General features: G+C 44.3%; 2 protein-coding genes across 2 annotated transcripts in view; both read right to left on the reverse strand.

Moving 5' to 3' along the window:
- The window catches only part of rhcgb (Rh family, C glycoprotein b), a 33,170-nt gene extending 21,365 nt beyond the window's left edge, over window positions 1–11,805 (reverse strand). Inside the window, exons 1-5 of the mRNA XM_084335594.1 lie at window positions 11,454–11,805; window positions 7,488–7,677; window positions 3,698–3,848; window positions 1,877–2,024; window positions 433–599 (exon numbers count right to left, since the gene is read on the reverse strand). Of these exons, the coding sequence (XP_084191720.1) occupies window positions 433–599; window positions 1,877–2,024; window positions 3,698–3,848; window positions 7,488–7,677; window positions 11,454–11,679 (882 nt within the window). The 5' untranslated portion in view covers window positions 11,680–11,805. The remainder of the gene's footprint in view (window positions 1–432; window positions 600–1,876; window positions 2,025–3,697; window positions 3,849–7,487; window positions 7,678–11,453) is intronic.
- Window positions 11,806–21,203: 9,398 nt separating this feature from the next.
- Window positions 21,204–22,700, reverse strand: LOC311244804 (piggyBac transposable element-derived protein 4-like; the record flags this gene model as incomplete). The annotated part of the gene is made up of 1 exon (XM_084334491.1): window positions 21,204–22,700. The coding sequence occupies one exon, from the start codon at window positions 22,698–22,700 to the stop codon at window positions 21,204–21,206; it is 1,497 nt and encodes a 498-aa protein (XP_084190617.1).

Below are 22,700 nucleotides of genomic sequence, written 5' to 3' on the forward strand. Positions count from 1 at the left end.
TCTATTCTATAAAGCAGCGGTTCCCAAACTTTTTTGGCCGTGCACCCCCTGTCACCTCCCGACCTAGCTCGCGCACCCCCCAATGTTGCTGGTCTCCGTGCACAGATTACATTTTTTATTTTATCTCTTCCCACGGCGACTATGGATAGGGAATTTCTTTATTTAATTAAAATGTTCACGACAACATGGATGCATGTACTCTGCCAGCATGTTTAATATCCATAATACTAAAGGTTTGACTAAGATTTTAATAAAATGTTATTGTAAAAAAAATAAAATAATAATAATCTTTTACCACCATTAGCCTTTTCATGCCACGCACCACCTAGAGGGCGCTCGCGCACCACAAGGGGTGCGCGCACCACAGTTTGGGAACCACTGCTATAAAGGAACATCTCATCTTATGAACACATTGGCGTCCGTCTCCACTACCATGTCCAGCTTGCCGTGCTTCTGGAAGAGGCTGGAGATGGCCACGGTGGTGAGCACTGTGGAGGCCAGCGCCAGGTAGGTGTTGATGGCCGCCCGGTGCTGCCCGTCTCCGTGGTCCGTGATGGCCGAGTTGAAGCTGGGCCAGAACATCCACAGGAACAGGGTTCCTTCAGGGGAGGAGGAGGAGGAGGAGGAGGAGGAGGAGGAGGAGGAGGAGGAGGAGGAGGAGGGAGGGAGGAGGGGGAGGAGGAGGAGGAGGAGGAGGAGGAGGAGGAGGAGGAGGAGGAGGAGGAGGAGGAAGAGGAGGAGGAGGAGGAGGAGGAGGAGGAAGAGGAGGAGGAAGAGGAGGAGGAGGAGGAGGAGGAGGAGGAGGAGGAGGAGGAAGGAGGAGGAGGAGGAGGAGGAGGAGGAGGAGGAGGAGGAGGAGGAGGGAGGATGAGGAGGAGGAGAAGGATGAGGAGGAGGAGGAGGAGGAGGAGGAGGAGGAGGAGGAGGAGGAGGAGGAAGAGTTTTACTCAAACAGTACTTTGTTCTACTAATCTAACAACTAATTACTCAAATTCAAACAACTTCATCGTCCGCGACGACCTTCAGCTACAACACAACTAGGGCTGACCTCGACTAAGGATTTGTATAGTCGACTTTGAAACTTGCCGATAGAAAATAAAAAATAAAATAAAATAATTCAAATATATATATATGTCACGATGGACAGTGTCGTGAAGTGGCTGTGGACGTTAAGCGGTACTGCAAGTAAAACTCACTCCCCAGAGGCGTCCGGACACATTAACAAGAGGTGAGTTCACCTCTTGGTCTAGTGGTTTGCGATGTCGCCTGCGGCACGCGAGACCGGGGTTCAACTCCCACTCAGGGCATGTCAAATGAGACCGGTTACATATATATATATATTTTATCATTCCATTTGGGCTGTGGGGGGTGAAGCTTAATGTCTGAAGGAGTCGACTGAAGGCTCCTTGTCCTCTGCGAAAGCATGCAATTGGTCCACTGATGGATACATCTTGATTTGTCTAGTCTAGTGTGTTCATTAGATGGGTGAAATCCTCTTTCAGTGCCTCTGTGCCCGTTTTCTTAGGCAGTTAGCCTCTCTGGTTTACGCGCCATTAGCGTTAGCCACGCTTCTAGGCCTCTTTGCTTTTGGAAAGAAAGATAAAAAAAATATTTCAAAAAATATTATAATTGTTTTTAATATTTTTTTTGCATTTGACTAAGAGCTTGGCAGTCGACTACGGCTCCTTTCGATCTAAACACAACTACAGTACACTATCAGCATGTACCTTCAGCTACACAACAACAACTACAACTTCAGAAGCAAAGCTCAGTTTCACTATCAGAGAGTGTCGCAAGCATTAAAAATGACATAATATCAAAAACAGACTATAAATAACAATGTGTGCAAATTATTCATCGCAAATCGGGGACTCACCGATCATGGCGAAGACGTCCGAGTGGTAGACGGAGGCCTGGAGACGACTGCTCTGGTCCAGGTTGGGCCGGTACAGCATCCACGAGATGGACAGACCATAATAAGCCCCAAATGTGTGGATTACCATGGAGCCTCCGGCATCCCTGGCCTGTGAGAAGGGATTTTAATCTAGAGTTATTCAATCAGGTAAACTCAACAACACATAGTTCAGGTTCAAGTTCTTTATTGTCAAATACAATGACATGTTTGTGTCTCGAGCTCAGACTCACCAGTGCATAATTATTAAGAAACAACAATGAATACTATATCTGAGGCTAATGGTCATCTGCTTGATTGATTGATTGAAAACTGTATTAACAGATTGCAGAATGGGTACAATACAGTACAGCTCAATACACACAATTGTTAACACAATGGCGCCCAAGGACGTATTTATCCGTGTTTCGATTCCAACGGTTGTGGACAGAGGCACGGATAAATCCGTGGCAAGTTGTTATTGCTTTTATTCCATTTTAATAACCTATTCAAGGTCGCCGAGCGGCACTGCAGATCTACCCTACTCTATGAATTCGAGAAGGTGCAATACCGGCCAGATCCTCTTAGGGGCGCTATCGCGATAATGCAGTGTTCCATGTGGCCGAACGGTGGACTCTTTTTTAAAACTTTTTTTTGGAGTTTCCAGTAGCAGGATTCTAGCATGTAGCTTGGATTACGTTTTGCATCGCAGATTTCACTATGCAATAAGGGGATTTATCATCAGCCAATGGACATATCGATCTACCAGATGGCGATCGATAACGGGGAAATGCTCGGGGACATCCTACCGGACCATGGTAAGATCTTTTTAACGTAAAGTACATCCCGATCGGGCCTTGTTTTGATAGCCATCCAGGCGTTCGGCCTATGGGGCTAATGAGGCTAACGCGGTTATTGGTGATCAATAATCAGAAACGACCTCCCAGATATATATCTTGACATTTCTGACATACATGACATACAGGTATACAGTACTGTTACATTTGTGACATACAATATATGCAAATATACAGTACTGTTAAACAGAGATCCTAACAGAAACTATATACATACGAGGGGGAGGGAACTGTACATTAGGTGGGGGTGAGTGGGTGGGTTGGTTTGGACATTTACGGGGGCCAGTTTCGAATCGCAGCCTCCCGTAGGTGCTTGGACTTGTAGCTGCATAGCTATAGCAACAAGGTCTTCACTTCATACTACAACTGGATAATTGTTAGACTAGACTAGAAGTCTTTATTTGTCATCCAGTTTAACACACACACGCAAGATGGGCGACCCACAGGAACACACACACACATGCACTGAGTCGCCGATGAAATGTCTCTCTGCACTTTTCCCATCCCGTTGTCCTTCCCCCCCCCATGGGCAGCCGGGAGCAGATAGGGGCGTCAACGTGAGCCGCGCCCCGGGGGACCAATCCAAGTGCTCCTGTCCGTCTTCGTCAAGGACGCCACGGCGTTAGCGATCTGTTGTTGTGCATGTTTTTCCATTGGGTTTATCTTATCGGGGGGGGGGGGGGGAACCCTTGCGAGCACAGAGGGGGAGAACATGCAAACTCCACACAGAAAGGCCCGGGAGATACCCCCCCACCTGGGTACCTGGCAACACGGAAACCTGGTCCCCAAGCGGGAATCGAACCAGGACCCTTCTAGCTGTGAGGCGACAGTGTTAACCACTACACCACCGTGCCACTAGGGGGAGACAGTGTTAACCACTACACCACCGTGCCGCTGGATAGAAGCATCGTGACAAAACCAACTGAAGCAGAGCGCGGTTCAGACTCACGTGTATAAGAGTGAGGATGATGAACTCCTCCACGGCGAACAGGGTGACCCCGAACAGGGTCATGACCAGCAGCTGCACGGGGCTGACCTTCCCCAGAACGGCCCCGTAGGCGATCAGACAGCCCGCCACGCAGAAGTCCGCGTTGATCAGGCTGAGGGCGAAACAGACGTACGTTACATGTAAGGGGCTATAGAAGGGGCCATGGGGTGGGACAGTACATTACATGTAAGGGGCTATAGAAGGGGCCATGGGGTGGGACAGTACATTACATGTAAGGGGCTATAGAAGGGGCCATGGGGTGGGACAGTACATTACATGTAAGGGGCTATAGAAGGGGCCATGGGGTGGGACTCTTGCTTGGTCAAGCAAACAGGTGAAATGGTTATGGAACCGCCTGGTCCGGCTGCCAAATCCCTGGTCAAGAGAGATGTCCATGATTTTTTTTCTTCTGCTGACTTAAAGGAACACTCCAACATTTTGGGAAATTAGCTTATCGTCTTCTCCAGATACCAGTCTCCTCTCTGTGCGTTCAGTAGAAAGCTATCTGGCTGCATGTTAGCCTAGCTTAGCACAACGAATGGAAGCGGACATGACCGGGTAGCCTTCGGGAGAGGTGTTAGTTAGACAATGACTAGGCTACCCGGTCACGTCCGCTTCCATTCATTGTGCTAAGCTAGGCTAACGTGCAGCCAGATAGCTTTCTACTGAACGCACAGAGAGGAGACTGGTATCTATCTTCTTGTCTCTCTCTGGAGAAGACGGTGAGCTAATTTCCCAAAATGTTGGAGTGTTCCTTTAAGTATGATTTTTATGAACAATCTGCAGTGTAAGGTTCACATAATTACAACAAAATTATCAACAATCCATCAGGATAAGTGGAAGGTGGAGATATGGGGGGGGAAGAAATGTTGTAATTAAAAATGAGTATTTGACTGAACCTTATGTAATGTTAAACTTAGAGAAAGAGAAGACGGAGGTCTCTGTGTGCCCAGTTGAGGTCTGGCACCCTGCCATTGGCTGTGGAAGTGGGTAGATTCCAAGGTAAACCTGAGGAGGAGCGGTTGTGTGTTCTCTGTGATCTGGGAGTGGTGGAGGATGAATATCATTTTGTTTTTTATTGCCCTTTGTACACCGCTTTGAGGAGGGCTCTATTTGAGAAAATTCAAACTGTAAATCCGGATTTGTTTTGGCAGTCTGAGAGTTGTATGTTGAGTTGTTTTTTTGTGGAGGACATCTTCGGTTTTGCAGGACTTTTGGAGCGAGCATGGCACTTGAGAGACAAAACACACTATATCCTATATAATTGTATTTGAATTCCTCTTGTTTCTTTGTTTACATACATTGCGTACGCAGCAGAGGACGCCACGACACTGCACGCTCCGCCAGCCCCACGCCATTGCCCCAGCAGCTTACCCCGCCCCTGCTGGCTGTTATCGCGGGATCGGCCGGCGGCCATCTTACCACCCGGACGAGTGGTGGTGAGAGTGGGCCCGCCATCTCGGATAAGTACAGCGGCGCTTTGAGTGCTGAAACGGTATCGTTGTACAATTCACTGTGTGGTGCAGGCCCTCCGCAGGCGAAGATAAACAGGGCTTTGAACAAACGCTGGCCGCAGTGTCTAGGGGCGCCCCGATCATTTATTGTTTTGGAGAGAAAGCCGGCTTTAGCTAGGACTTTTATTTGCTAATGTGGGCCCACTGTTCATTTCTTTTGAGTGTGATAATAACGTGTGGTTCCTTATAAAATTCCCATTGAACTCCTTTATTATTTACCTTGTGGTCACCTACCACGTCAGCAGGAGCCGTAGATAACCATTAAGGGGAAGAGGTTTTTACTGTGTCGGTAATAAAGAGTGAGAGCACTAGGTGCCCCGTGTGAATATAGTGTATATAACTAGGGTATTAAGATATAACCCTGTATCTTGAGCTTAACCGGGTAATATATAAAGGAGACGTAGATGGGAACACGGTGTATGTGTCTGTTACTGAGCACGTGTCTTAACCCTTTTTGCCCGGGTAACGCCTATTATTATTTAACCCGTTTTCCCACCAACACCCCTATTTCATTGTTAAAGGTCTTTACAGGTCATTAAGGAAGGGTACTGCTTTGGGGAGCGAAAACCATTATCCATCTTACTGCCACCAGGTGTGGGAGGGCTAAAGGAAATACTGGGGGAAGTGAGGGTGTGTGGGGAGCTACTGCTGATCGCCCTGGAGGGCGAGAAGGACCAGAGTGCCACCCCTAGGTCAGTGAATCCTAGGCCCCATCCGCTCCTGCTGCTCGACCTCCAGTTTGACATTCCTGGCCAAAGACGGGGGTCCAGCTAGACTAAGCTCTACTGCATCCCACTACCAGGTGGCCGTGTACAACCACTCCCATAAAGCAGGGATAATCCACCCTGCTACATATATATATATATATATATATATATATATATATATATATATATATATATATATATATATATATATATATATATATATATATATATATATATATATCCCTTGTGTACCCCTGGTCCCTTTCCTACTTTTTTGAAATATTTTGAGTGTGTGTGTGAGCACAGCGGTGTCTGTGTTTATTATTATTTCATGAAATTGGGTAAATATCTTAATTTTACATATATGTTCATTGTGTGAAAAGCTTATAATATGAAACACTCTAAAACAATAGTTATAGTGTTTAGTCCCTTCTTTACCCCTGGTCCCTTTTTCTACTCCCATCCACTTCCATGTTAAAGGGGAACTATTTTACTATTTCTTTCACTATTTGGGCACTTTTACACAATTCCTGTGAGTCTATGGAACACCTCTGTAATATATATATTTTTTTTATTCATTGTTTTGTATTTCTAATCAAGTCCTCAAAAACAGCATTTTTCTACCTCAAGATTTCGAGCTGTTTTGAGCCTGGGCTCCTAAACCACTGCGCAGCGTCGTCGTCTATCTCAACATTATCATGCAGCGGTGTCTCTCTGACATCACATATAGGCACATTTTCAAACGACTCAGTTCAGTGAGGGTGAATATTGTGAGAGGAGAATTGGAAGAATGCGCCAATATGAGAATTTTGAGACATAGATCATATTAATATAAGTTCACATAGCTAGGAAACAATGCTAAACACTCAAAAAGGCCATTTATAAGATAGTTCCCCTTTAATAAAACCGCTATAAAACCGCCATAAAACCGCAAGTCTAATTTTTTTTTTGTATCTCTAATCTCTAATTTTCACATCATATATCGATAAATAAACAGAATAATTACACCAGGCATTCAAAATACATACAATACATACCTTTTAGTAATAGATTAGTACTAACCGGTGCTTACTAACGCTTACTAACGGCTATTTCTGACCGCTATTTCTGACCGAAATAGTCAACCTTTCTTTTTTATAATGGCAGATTCTTATTCACAGGAATTTTGTCCCGTTTTGATATGCTGTAAAGTAGTGGAAAAAAATAATAGATATATGGTGAATATGGCGGTTTATCAGTTTTTTTTCAATAAAAACTGACGTGGTATCAAACAAACACTAATTTAAGTGGTTAAAATTCGAAAATATGTGTAATTTTTTTCAGATATCTTGAGAATAGGCTATGAATGTTAAACATGGGTAAACATTTTTTTTTTAAATAGTAAACAGTTAAAATTATATGGCTTTAAACATGATGTATCATTTCATCTCTTAAGCCCAGTGAGCTCCACCATTGCTAGGCATGCACAAGGGATATATATATATATATATATATGGTTTTAACCCTGTTATAAGAACGTTGCACATTTACCTCTCGACACCAATCCTGATCTTCCCCTCGTGGTCCAGAGAGTGGAACCAGCCCTGCATCAGCAGCGCCCACTGGAGGCCGAAGGCTGCGATGAGGAAGTTGAAGCCAACGGCACCGAAACTGTAGCGCTTCAGGAAGGTCATCAGGAACCCGAAGCCCACGAAGATCATCACGTGGACATCCTGGAAACCTACGGGGGGGGGGGGGTGAGAAGAGAAGAGCAGCCCTTACCAAAACAAGACTATAGGCAAAGCCTGGTTAAAACCCTTTCACTGCCACACGACAGCCGGTTAACCCTTTCACTGTGACAATACAGAAGGTTAACCCTTTACTATCACACAACCGACAGCGATGCTCCATCATTAGCATCATTATGCAGAGCTAATGATGCTAATGATGGAGCATCGCCGTCGGTTGTGTGATAGTAAAGGGTTAACCTTCTGTCGTGTGGCAGTGAAGGGGCAATTGGGGCAGAACCATGGTAAATTCTTTATAGATTAGATTCAAATGTAGCGTCGTCATAGATACAGCACAAGTACAGTACAACCAAAATAAGTTTGGCATCCAACCAGAGTGCACAAACATGTAACCGTAAAGTGCAATAGTAATATACAATGTACAGGTGATTAAACTGGGTATAAAAATATATAAATGAGTACTACTGAGTAATAGTGCTAATCAGATGTACAGAGTTGTAGTATTAATATGTACAGTGATACAGGTATAAATACACTATGGTAGTAAGTCATACTGGCCAGCAGCGTAACTAGTAAGAGTAGTTAAGGGATGTGTACAGATATAGAAATAGTATCTACAGATATGTAAAAAGGATTATATGCAGGTATGTACAGACAGATGTGGATATATATATATATATATATACGGTAGGAATAAATATATATGCATTATTGTACATGATATCATACAGGGGTATATGCAGGTGTATAAGTAATACACCACATACTAATCACGCTGTCTGCTAATCACCACACCACCCTACAACGAGACACCTGGATCTCCATTCATCAGCGTCAGATCTTCTTTAAGAATGGCCTGGCAAGGGGCGGCTAGGTGGTGTAGTGGGCAAGGCACTCGCCACCAATGTGGAGACGCTGGGTTTGCGTGTTCGAATCCAGCTCTCCACATTGTTTTCAGTTTGGCTGGTGGTCCGTACTAATACAATTGGCAGTATTAGAGGGTGGGAAACTGATGGGTGGGGATCGGGCGTTGTGGACAGCGACTCCTACAGGTCGGTTGGTGCGCCTGCGCAGTAGAATCAGGAAGTGTCGGGGGCAGCGTGAGCCTCCCACGCGTTACTCCTCGCCACTGAGAGATCGAGCTGCGCAGGTGAAAAGATGCGACTGCTGTTACCTCAAGTACCGGAGGGGACTTGTGCTATGTATGACTTAGTCCACATTGCAGCCGGCTTGTGGGAGGCAAGAAACAGCGTCCGTGACAGGGGAGGGTTGAATTGGATGATACGAAATTGGGATGGGAGAAAAAATTGAAAATGGGAGAAAAAGTGGATAAAAAAAATAAAAAAAAAATGGCCTGGCAAGTACATTTGATATTACTCCTCGTCGTAATAATGTTTTTGCGTCTGTCTTGTGTGTGTTAATCCTCTTCCCATTGTGTTCCCGCGTATCCAACCTTCCCGTGATTTTTGCCATTCTATGTTATCGTGTTTTTGTCGTCTTGTGCGCCTGAGTTTTTATCCTGTGAAGACTTATTTTGTTTTCTCCCTCTGTGTCTAGACGCGCACACACACACCGCACTTGTTCTTTTCCCTTATTATAACGAAATGCCCTACGGGGTTGAACATTATCCTGTCTCCCATGTCGTGCATGTCAGCCTACAGTACCTGTTACGTTACAGAGTCCTAACACACACAAACATAAACATGATAAATCATGCTACACCTTGACATCCTATGCCGCCACGGCACTGATATGGGTTTGATTGTCTGCCACTGACCCGACCCGGCCTGGGATGTGGTTGGTATTCAGTTCACCACCAATTCAAACCACACCCAGATGTCTCCCAACTGATACAATATACAATAGCAACCTGCACACACATAAACATACACTAACACACATAAACATACACTAACACACATAAACATACACTAACACACATAAACATACACTAACACACATAAACATACACACACTAACACACATAAACATACACTAACACACATAAACATAGTTATACACACTAGCACACAATAATATAGTTATACAGTACACACTAACACACATAAACATAATTATACACATTAGCACACATAAATATAGTTATAGAAATATGCACACTAACACACATAAACATACGTATACACACTAACACGCATAAACATACGTATACACACTAACACACATTAATATAGTTATACAGTACACACTAACACACATAAACATAGTTATACACACTAACACACATAAACATAGTTATACACACTAGCACACATTAATATAGTTATACAGTACACACTAACACACATAAACATAATTATACACACTAACACACATAAACATACTTATACACACTAGCACACATAAATATAGTTATAGAAATATACACACTAACACACATAAACATACTTATACACACTAGCACACATAAATATAGTTATAGAAATATACACACTAACACACATAAACATACGTATACACACTAACACACATAAACATAATTATACACACTAGCACACATTAATATAGTTATACAGTACACACTAACACACATAAACATAATTATACACATTAGCACACATAAATATAGTTATAGAAATATACACACTAACACACATAAACATACGTATACACACTAACACACATAAACATACGTATACACACTAACACACATAAACATACGTATACACACTAACACGCATAAACATACGTATACACACTAACACACATAAACATACGTATACACACTAACACGCATAAACATACGTATACACACTAACACACATAAACATACGTATACACACTAACACACATAAACATACGTATACACACTAACACGCATAAACATACGTATACACACTAGCCTACTCTCACACACTAACACACAGAGAGAGGGGGGCGGTAGTGTGTTGCCTATACTCAGGTTATACCTGCTTATACTGCCTTCACTGTCTACTATAGTCTACCCATAGCATGTACAATAATGCTGTATATACCATATATATATATTCATCCACATGTGTCTGTACATACCTGCATATAATCCTTTTAGATTATATCTGTATCTGTACATATCCATGACCTACTCTTACTAGTTACGCCGCTGGCCAGTATGACTTACTACCATAGTGTCTTAGTACCTGTATCACTGTACATAATTATGAATACTACAACTCTGTACATACATCTGATTACCACTATTACTTAGTAGTACTTGTTTATATATTATATACCCAGTTTAATCACCTGTAGATATTACTATTGCACTTTACTGTTACTCTTATCTAATCCAGTATTGCCCCCTTCACTGTGTCCAAGTGTCCCTCTCAGTCATTTTGACTGATTGTATAAAAGGTATCAAGCTAAATCTCAACCCTCTTGCTTTTAGCTTCCCCACTAAAGGTAGGTATTTATGAGCAGCCTAACAGTTGGTTGGATTAACTTGGATATGAACTTGAAAAGGCTTCGACGCACCTGTGTGTGAGATCCTATAATCAACTGCACTCCTGGGAGACAACAGCTAATACATCTGATGGGTCACCAAAAGATAATCATCACCAATAATATCCCCAATCCAATTCAGCAGTACCTCACTAGAAATATTTAAGAAAGCATCTTGTAAAATGATTTGGGGGGAATTTTTTTTAAATATTTTATTTTTTATATCTAGTCAACAAAAAGATACCTGGTGCCAAGTGATCATGAAATACACGTGAGTGTTTTTAACCAAACAACAAAAGAAAAAGGAAGAGAGAGAGAGACCACTTACTTGGATATCTGAAATAGAAGTCGTTCTCAATGTCACTCGTTATATTGGCATGTTTCTTGTGTTCCACCCAGTGCGTGTCGGACTCCTCGTCGTATCGGATGAAGACGCCGAACAAGATGATCATGGCTATTTGCCAAACGAAACAAACCGCCGGAAGGCTGGGTCGCACGTTGGTGTTTTTGGGACGACGGTCACACAAGTCCCTGAAACTTTGAACGCACCCCATCGCGGCTGCTATAGGTCTCGGGGGAGCGGAGGAGAGAGAGGTCCGCCAGGCAGGTGATGAAGGGGCTCAGCTTGAGCTGTGATCTGCTCTTCAAACGTCACAGGACACTTGAACAGGACACTCAGGGAGCGTCTCGGCTGAGCTCGCCCAGGAGGTGTGTCTGCTTGTACAGTGATAACACCGTGACATAACACCCCCATGGGACAAGACACGCCCCCCTCCCTGCTACCTCCATGGCACGTTGAATCATCATCATCATCATCATCATCATCATCATCATCAGGTGGCTTCTTCGTTGGACTAGAATATTTGGTCCTCAGCCAACGAGCACGTTCCTTCATAATCAATAATATCTTTATATAATGTATTATGTACATGTATGAAATAATATTTGTGAGGATTCGCCTGTCCCTGGACCTTCTTTCCCTGTCTCCTCTCCTCAACAGCCCCCACCCTTGCGAGGACTTTTCTCCTCTACTCTTCACCAGCCCCCACCTTTGGACATTCTTGTTCCTCTACCTTCACGCACCTGTTGGGAGTTTGCGATCAGCTCGGGAGAGTACTTAGGTTGCAGACTCCCCTCCAGTCCTTGTCGGGTCGTTCTGTGTTCTGTACGCTGGTTCTGTACGTTACCATCTACTGCCGTTTCCTGGAGTGGGACATCGTCTTCGCTCTCTAGACTTCCACGGGAGGATCCCTTTGTTCTCACTCCAGACGTCGTGCCATCTTGTTGCTACCATCACCTGCCGCGTCTCCAGTCTCGGACCCCAGCTCGCCATCGCTCCCTATTCCACGGGGGGATGGCGTGATCTCCCTCGGACCCCGGCTCGCCATCGCTCCCTATTCCACGGGGGGATGGCGTGTTCTCCTTCGGACCCCGGCTCGCCATCGCTCCCTATTCCACGGGGGGATGGCGTGTTCTCCCTCGGACCCCGGCTCGCCATCGCTCCCTATTCCACGGGGGGATGGCGTGTTCTCCCTCGGACCCCGGCTCGCCATCGCTCCCTATTCCACGGGGGGATGGCGTGTTCTCCCTCGGACCCCGGCTCGCCATCGCTCCCTTTCCACGGGAGGATGGCGTGTTCTCGCCCCGGTCCCCTGGGACCCCCTTTGTTCTGCGCTGCCCGTCTGCAGCATCCGAGGAGGAGGAGGAGGATTCCTTTCTGAGCAGCAGAGCCCTACTCGGTGTAGGGACGGAAGAGGATCCCCGTGCCCGGCCTCCGCCGTCGGGCCCCCGGTCCCCGTGCCAGGCCTCCACCGTTGGATTCCTGTCCCCGTCCCCAGCCCCTCTCTCCGGGCCTCTGTCCCTGTCCCCCTCTCCAGTGCCCCTGGTCCCTTAGCCTGTTCGCACGTTAAAGGCACAGTGCCGCAGTTTTCATATTTCATGGACTCTAGTGTTTTTTGTGTTCTCCCTTAAAGGGACTGTGCCGCTTTTTGTTATATAATAAATATTGCCCTGTTTTGGCTTAATCTCATACCTGTCTTGTGTTGTGCTATTGGGGTCGGTTTCAAACCATAACAATATTAAAATAAAGAAAATAGACATCTAAATTAATTAAAGGATATATATACATTAATATATATATTAAATACATTAAAAAAATATATATAATTCTTGGTGTATGTAAAAAAAAAAAAAAATAATAAAAAATAACAAAATTATATATTATATATATTTACATACCTATACCCTGAATTATATAAAGGAATATCTTTAGCTCATTATGCGTATACTCATACTCATAATTATATTGTTTATACTGCCCATTTTTACTTTTCTACTGTACTACAATTGTATTACCTGTATTATGTCTTCTATTACCATGTACCTGTACTACCCCCCCCCCCCCCCCCATCCCCATGCCCCCCCCCGCCCATGTTGCTATGATGACTGAAGGGGGAATGAATTAATGAAATCTTTATTTAACAGATTGCAGAATGGGGTACAATACACAGTACGACTCAATACACACAATTGTTAAGGGGATGCAGACCAGAGAAAGACTTTCGTCTTCTTTACATCAGGGTCCCCCGTTTTCAATTCATAGGATCAATAAAGGAATATCTTATCATATCCTATCTTCTCTTATTATGTCCCTTCTCTAATGACATCCAACTGTATCTCTCAGTGCGTTTCTCTGTACTTGTATAACATGTTGGTTTCATGCGCTCCACCGCAGAAACAGTGACGCGTGTTATTTCCATCACAACACGATGGGCAGCATCACCCTCTACGTCACGTGATCACTATACCGGCAAACTGCTGGACAACGTGCTTCCCGTGCGTGTTGACGGTAGACGGGGCAGGTGATCGTGGACAAATGCGTAATGGTTGATTATGTAATGCGCCGCTAACTGTAAATAAACGTGTATCTCTGCCGAGCCTCCTGGAGGAAGACAGGTTTTTACTCAGTCAAGCATTTGCTATATAGGGGCGCGAGCCGCGCGACATCAAGGTCCCAGGCGACGCGTGTAAACCTCCGCTCTGACCTTCTTCCATGACGGCTGGCGCGCAGGTACACCGGTCGGTACACACACACACACACACACACACACACACACACACACACACACACACACACACACACACACACACACACACACACACACACACACACGCACACACACACACACACACACACACACACCACACACACTCACACACACACACACAACTACACACACACACACACAACTACACACACACACACACACACACACACACACACACACACACACACACACAACTACACACACACACACAACTACACACACACAACTACACACACACAACTACACACACACACACACACACACACACACACAACTACACAACTACACACACACACACACACACACACACACACACAACAACACACACACACACACACACACACACACACAACAACACACACACACACACACACACACACACAGACACACATACAACTACACACACACACACACACACACACACACAGACACACATACAACTACACACACACACACACACACACCACAACACACACACACACACAGACACACATACAACTACACACACACACACACACACACACACACACAGACACACATACAACTACACACACACACAACAACACACACACACACACACACACATACAACTACACACACACACACACAGACACACATACAACTACACACACACACACACACACACACAACTACACACACACACACAACTACACACACACACAGACACACATACAACTACACACACACACACACACACACACACACACACACAGACACACATACAACTACACACACACACACACACACACACACACACACAGACACACATACAACTACACACACACACACACAACTACACACACACACACACACAACAACACACACACACACACAGACATACAACTACACACACACACACACAGACACACATACAACTACACACACACACACACACACACACAACAACACACACACACACACAGACACACATACAACTACACACACACACACACACACAGACACACATACAACTACACACACACACACACACACACACACACACACACACACACCTACACACACACCGCAAGACCAAGTGCCAAGAGGTAGAGTCAAGAAGGGAACTATAAAAAGAAGGAAGGGTCACTACGTCATTGGTGCATCAAGTGTGGAACCTGTGTGGAATCAGTTCGGCCCACATTGAGTTGAATCATGGGATCATCATAAACACTACACTACATTACCTCGGATGTCAGAATCATCTGCACTTTGTTGCATTGTTAACTAGCTAATGTTTAGTATATTGGTTGATGTATATTTTATTTCCTCATATAGCTGGTATATTGTTTGTATTATTTAGATATCCCATAGGCTTCAATAGCACCAAAGTCTGGCACCAAGCGGAGCATAGAACGCTGGTATTATAATAATAATAATAATAATAATAATAATAATAATAATAATAATAATAATAATAATACACTTTATTTGTAGAGCACCTTTCATACAGAAGCTGCAGCTCAAAGTGCTTCACAGCAGAACTAAGACAGGCATATAAAGTGCAGACATGATATAACACACTTTCACATTAGGATCTAACGTCCCAACAGGCACCTTGTTTATGGTTTGATTCAGTTTTAAAATAGACAATAATAAAAAGAGTAAAATAGTGCATAATTCCAATACGACGGAGGTGTAGTACGGCACTCAGTTTGCGGTGCTCAAGGCGACCCGAAAAATACATTTGAAAAAACTCAGAAATCTCTTTTCCAGAAATCACAACCCAACGGTCACTCGAGATAATACACAAACCCTGTCGAGAGCAGCGTCATGTGGGAACGGTTTTCCAATGAACTACACTCCCATTCAGCGCGGCACCGTCTAGGGAGAATCACAGCCAAACGATCTGGTTGGATAAATAGCGCTCCGGGTTGAAGGGAGGGGGGGGGGGCTATGCTATGACCTTTAAGACCAACTGCGAGGGCGGCTCATCTGACTAAACGAGTAGGCTACGTGTTGCTCCAGGCTGGGCCCGGTGGCTCGGTGGTTATAGCACTGCCGCCTCACAGCAAGAAGGCCCTGGGTTCAAAGCCCCAGCAGGGGGCCTTTCTGTCCGGAGTTGTTCTCCCCGTGCCGCGTGGGTTTCCTCCGGATATTTCCTCCCACACTGTTGCCCGCCTTGACCAAGGTACTGGCATCGCGACTGGAGTTGGTCCCCGGGGCGCCGCACTGTGTTGCTCCTAAAATAGTCAGGACGGGTCAAAACGCAGAGGACACATTTCCCCCCAAGGGGATTAACCCTTCCACTGCCACACTACAGAAGGTTAACCCTTTACTATCACACTACTGACGGTTACCGTTTGGTAGTGCGGCAGTGAAAGGGTTAATAAAGGTTTGACTTAACACACACATACACACAATATTGCCTACTGTACATAACATACACATATGTTTTTAAGAGCAGTCACCATACAGTGTTAATTGTTTGTGTGTCAATTAGTCCTGTGTATAAGGTTATGTACATTTGTTTATGTTTTTGTTGTTTATTTTGTCCAGCATGTTGTTGGATTCTTGGCAATCAGCCAATCTCATCTCATCATCTCCTTCGTGACTCTCTCTGTTGTGCGTTGTGTTTTCTTGCAACCCGTTAGTACATCCATAATCAGAAGAAACGACACTGCATCGTGATCTCTTTCCTCAGATCCTCATGTTTATTTTCATAAACATAGCCTCAGTACCAGATGTAACCCATTCTGTATTGTCATTGTTCAGTCTTAATTCTCTTCTCTCCGTCTCCTGTCATTAGTCCGATGGTTCTGGGCCTTGTCGTAGCCAACCACCATATCGGTTAGTGATGATGTGTCATCTCCCCTCCCCCACCCGGCGAGGGTGAGAGAGGGATCTCACAGTCTGTTCAGCGCGTCTGCTTCGATTGTGCGTCGTATCTGAATCTAACTTACCCCGGAAGGAACTCACATCATAACGTCTTCCACCTAGCAACGACAGGCCCGCCCCCTCTTCTCGTTACTATGTGACACGCTGTCTTTGACAACTGGTCCTTTGACCCAAATCACTATGGCAACGGCGATGTCAAACTCTCCTCATAGCTCTCTCTCTGACCAAAAACACTGTCTGCTCTCAGTGCTTATCTCGATTGTTGTTGTTACAAGCTGCCGAACGACCTCGGAGCACTGGGCTCTGTCTATTATAGTCTCTAACACACTGACTGCCGGTTACTCAGACGGATCTATAGATCCGTCTGAGTAGATGCTGTCACCAACCGATATATATACATTATATACACATTGAAAAACATAGACATCCTTCAATGTGGTCTTTGTACAGCATGATTATATGTACATTATTTATTGTCTTTATTGTTCATTGTCTCTGTATTGCATGTTCTCTGCATGTTTTGTGTTCACGTCAACCTGCAAAAGGGACTACAGATGGAAATGAGCTCATAGCTACAATCTGGCATGTTTACATAACCAACTTTTACTTGCGTTGTGTAATTTTAATTAAGACAGACACTTGCTTCTCGGTCTTGGGTGATTTGTTCTACCATGGGCTCATTCCTCGTGTAACGGTACCACTCACAAGGAAACGCCCACCAACCAATAAGAACCCATAGAACAATTAATCGCCATTCGGGATCTTAGTTACCTTGACAAGTGGAATCACAATAAACTCGGTTACATTCCCCCCCTGCTGAATTCCACTTGCCCAGACACTCCCAACAGAAAAGGAAAGAAAAAAAATTTCAAACCAGGAAGCTGAACACAAACCCTACCAGGCACAAAACACTACTTACTATAGCATAATACCAATTATACAAAAAGCATCACATCTTACAACAACAAAAAAAGTCTAATTTGAGGATGCAGACCCTGCAATAAAACAGTCACACGTAGTCCAGTCAAAAGACTATTCTTCACAAGAATTAGAAAAGAAATTGGTCGGCCAAACCCCTTAGTCCTCATAGCCAGGCGAAACATGCCTGTTACATGTTAAATATACACTATGAGTCTATGACTGTTAACAGCTCAAACTAAACCCAAAACATCCAGAGACCGGATCCCTCCCCAGAAACCAGCCTCCCCTCAACACCATGTGAGACTCACTTAACTCACAAAAGGCACGGTAAAAAATTCTCATCTCTTTCCTTTGACTAGAATAAAGATGACAACAAAGAAAACAGAAATACCCTCAACCCTGACTGGGTGAACAATTCAAATCGCCCCCCCCCCCCCCCCCTATGATTCATCATCTGGGCTCTTATCATCATCACACCGGCTCCCAGTGGATCTGGGCTCTTATCGTCATCACATTAGGAATATTAATTGTCTGTATTTATGTATCTATGTTGTGTGTATGTTAGTAGGCAAGTGTGTAAGCCTACCACGGTGTATGTTTTTGTTTGTTTATATTTGTGATCACGGCTCTCCCTCCAAAAGCTATAAATAGCTTCTTGGGAGACCTGGCACTCACACGCACACAATCTCCACGATGATGTTCTCACCATGAAGATATGTATAAGTAATATATCGTGTGTGAATAAATAAATTAAAAAATGCATTCATTCATTCACAGACTCCCGCGCCCTCCCCATGAGCCTACACTCATGACCTCCTCAGCCTACTCTGCGATCTCTGAGATCCCCCTTTTTTTGGCAAGTATGTCCCGACCACCGACTCCCATCCGTGCACTGTGCATGTATCAGAGCCATCTCCTCTAAAGCACACTGGCTCCCTAATCTCGGGCTTCACCACCATGTTTACAAGAGAAGGGACCGTCCCACTTGAGTCCAATGTGCTCGCTGCAACATTGTACCCCATGATCCCACTGCTCCCCTTTGACTCTATAGGCATGAGGCAATACTCTCCCCCCATGGAGATGCCAATCTGCCTCGCTATGCCCGCTACCGTCTCCACTGAAGGATCCCCAATATTTGTGTCGGGTACTTGTGATTTAACTGCACTCAATTGTGGCGGAACAACAGAGTAACTGTCCTTGGCGTCTGATAACCTTTCAAGATCAGACATAGGTGTAGATGTGAGAGGTGAATGCTGAAATCTGGTGCTACCCCTCCCGACTGATGGTATCGGAGGGTTCATCAATGCACCCCTCCCGCCTGCAGAATATTCACCCCCCTCCATCATGCAAAGGTATCCAATGTAAAACTGTATACCATATATATATATATATATATATATATAAAGATTCTAATAATAAATACCAGTACTCTTGTCCACCAATCGTGCCCACCAAATAGTCAACCTATCTTGAAAGACACAATACCATCAATGAAAAAAGAAAATCAGCAAGCTGATCACACTATCATTAAAAGAAAACAGAATGTTATGTAAAAAATTAAAAATCACATATAATACAAAAAGAAAAACGTTTTATATTTCAGAAACCACCCAAGTGTATTAGGAGTTACTAAAAAACCACAGTACAGCACCTACAGCTGGAGTAGTTGAGAGAGAAAAAAAAGAAAAAAAACTTAATCCATGCTCAAGTTGATTTGAGCTCAACTAAATTCCAAACCAGTGAAACACACAATGCTGTGTTCGTTCTGATAAATAAAGCAACATTGCCACCTTGTGGCGTATGTGCGATACTGCGCTCTGCTACCAGAGGGAAAACTCTAACTAAAGAGTTAGCTGAAATACAGACTTTATTAGTTTTGTTTAGAGCAAAATGCAGAGTATTACCAGCAAATATACAGAGGTTGTTCGTTTCCTGTTCAGGTGACAGCAGAAGGAAATTAAATTTTAAGCACCAATTTGCACGAACAACCTTAAAACAAAGGTGCACCTCAGTTATAGGTATCAAACTATGGAACTCTTTGCAGAATGATGAAAAGAGTTCTACTAATATATTTCAATTCAAAAGGTTGTGCAAAGAAAAGATACATAGACAGTATAGCACAGTTTAGTATACTATTGCAGTTTAGCGTGTCAGGCTGACGTAGCATAGAGTTGCAGTGTAGGCCAGTATGAGTATAGTAATATAGTATATAGCAGCGTAACATAGAATAATAGTATATTAAAATATTGTATAATACTGTACCAATATGGTGTAGTATAAATAGTACGATTTAGTTATATTATAATAAAATAGAAATTATATAGTATATATAGAAGTATAATACAGAATAATACATTATATAAATGTATAGCTACATGACTGTGTTTAAATGAATGAACCTAAATATGTAGTTTGACTGATAAGATACACAAAATGGGTTTATTTATGTTGATTTAATTTGGTTGTGTTGATGTTTCCATTTTTGCAAAATGGGTATATTCTGTTTGGTTTTACACGATAAGTCTATCGGTGTGTTGTGTGTGTAGGGGCAGGTATATGAATTTTTCTTCTTCCTGCTCCTTTCCTGCTCCTTTCGGCCGTGGGATTTGGTGGATTATATTAATATGTACTGTTGGACTGTGGTAATTCCATGTACGAATAAATAAATGATGATGATGATGATGATGATGATGATGATTAAAGTCCTGGGCTATTTTCAATGTTTTGGCTACTTTTGATTTAATTGTATAATTCACATTTAAAAATGTTTTACCATGGTATGTTTGGTATCCTTCTTTTCAGCAGTCTCACCTATATGACCTGGCAGTTAGTTTTCATACTGTATACTGCATAACGTACAACACAAAAACGGTTTTAGATTTTTTTTTTTTATTATTACTATAAACAAATCCAAACATGGTCAATGAAGCATATAAAACAGAATGCACCCTCAGGTACATAAACAAAAGAGAACAGAACAGAATTCAATTACAAACAATTATTTTCTCCACACAGACATTTAGATTCTCAACTGGAAATTCTCACCACCATGCTTTTTCACGGGGAAAAAAGTAAGTAAAAAAAGTAAGTAAATTGGAATATACACTACACACGTATATGTATGTGTGTGTGTGTGTGTGTGTGTGTGTGTGTGTGTGTGTGTGTGTGTGTGTGTGTGTGTGTGTGTGAGACACTCAACTGTGCCACCCTTTGAAACAGATGAGACAGAGGGCGATGTCACAACGCTTGCATTTCCATGCAGTCAGGCTCTTTTCACTCCCCAGGTTACACTGTTGGCAGACCCTAAGGCCAACAGTGTCTTTCCGTCTGGGGTCCTCTGTGGGCGCGGCGATGGGAACAGGGAGATGTTCCTCTTTCCTGTCGTCAGGAACTCCTGTGAAGTCCACTCCACACAGCTGGTGCACCATCTCACCCAGGAAGTCCGCGCGAGACATGTGCTCCTCCTGCTTTGCCTCACTCCTCTCACGGTGCAGGATGTAGGCATTTGTGGTCGCGATGTCCACAAAGTGGAGGAACATGGTATGATACCAGCTGCGGGCAGTTCTGCTTCTGCGGTGGGTGGAGTCGTACTGCGGCGGCTGGTCCGAGAGGTCGACTCCGCCCATGTGCTTAGCATAAGCGATGATGGGGGTGGGGCACAGAATGGCCTTCACCGTCCGGCGCCCATCGTCTTCCTTCGCTCTCCTCTGGACCGTGTCACCAGGAGTGACCGTGTCACCAGGAGTGACCGCTGGGTGGATGGTGGAGCACACAGACACCACCTCCTGTGTGTCCATCCACTTGACGAAGACCAGGGACTCCTCTCGGATCCATCGAATCGAGCCTCTCGCCGACTTCTTGGTGAGGCCATTTTCTCTCCCCCTGGGACACCCTTTTCTGTTCTCCCTGTAGGCACCACAGGCTCCGAACTTCATGCCCATCAAGTCCTGGAACAGCTTGGGACTGGTGTAGAATTTATCTAGGTAAATGTGATATCCAGTCCCAAGATATGATGGCTGAATCAAATCAATAACCGCATCATAGGACAGCCCGTGTTCGCTCGTTTGCTCGGGCGATTTGCCAATGTACACGTTAAAATCAAGTGCGTAGCCACTATCGGAGTCGACCAGCACAAACAGCTTTATCCCCCATCGCGACGGCTTGTCGTCATTGGTTTTCGTCTTCTTGACCACCATCCTCTTGTCCACCGACAGCGCCTTCTTCGGGTGATAATACGCCTTGCAGGCATCACGGATGTCACGAATGAGCGGCTTTACACGGAACAGCTCGTCGTATTCCGGTGTTCCCTTCCTGGCGTCATTCCGGACATCCTCCTCGGGATCGCTCAGGTGGAGGTTCCACATGATGGACATGAATCTGTCCTGCAACATGACCATCCCAGGGAACGGCACCGAGAGAGGGTGTTGGACGGGCCTCCAGTAGTCCTGGAAACATGGCAGTGGGAGGAGCTGCGTAAACAGTAGTAGACCGATGAACTTGGCCATTTCCTCAGCGTCGACATCATCCACCCACTTGTACTTCTGCCCCATTGCCATGTTTAGTGCAGCATGTTTATTCGTGTTGGTACACAGGGTCTGCATGGTATCACTGGTGAAATAGAGCATGAAGAGCTCCTTTAGCGTGTATGCTGCGTGGGTGTCTAGCTGCGGTCCTGGTGGTCTGCGGGGCAT

The sequence above is a fragment of the Notolepis coatsorum genome (genome assembly GCF_963971535.1).
Source record: "Notolepis coatsorum genome assembly, chromosome: 18".
NCBI lineage: Eukaryota > Metazoa > Chordata > Actinopteri > Aulopiformes > Paralepididae > Notolepis > Notolepis coatsorum.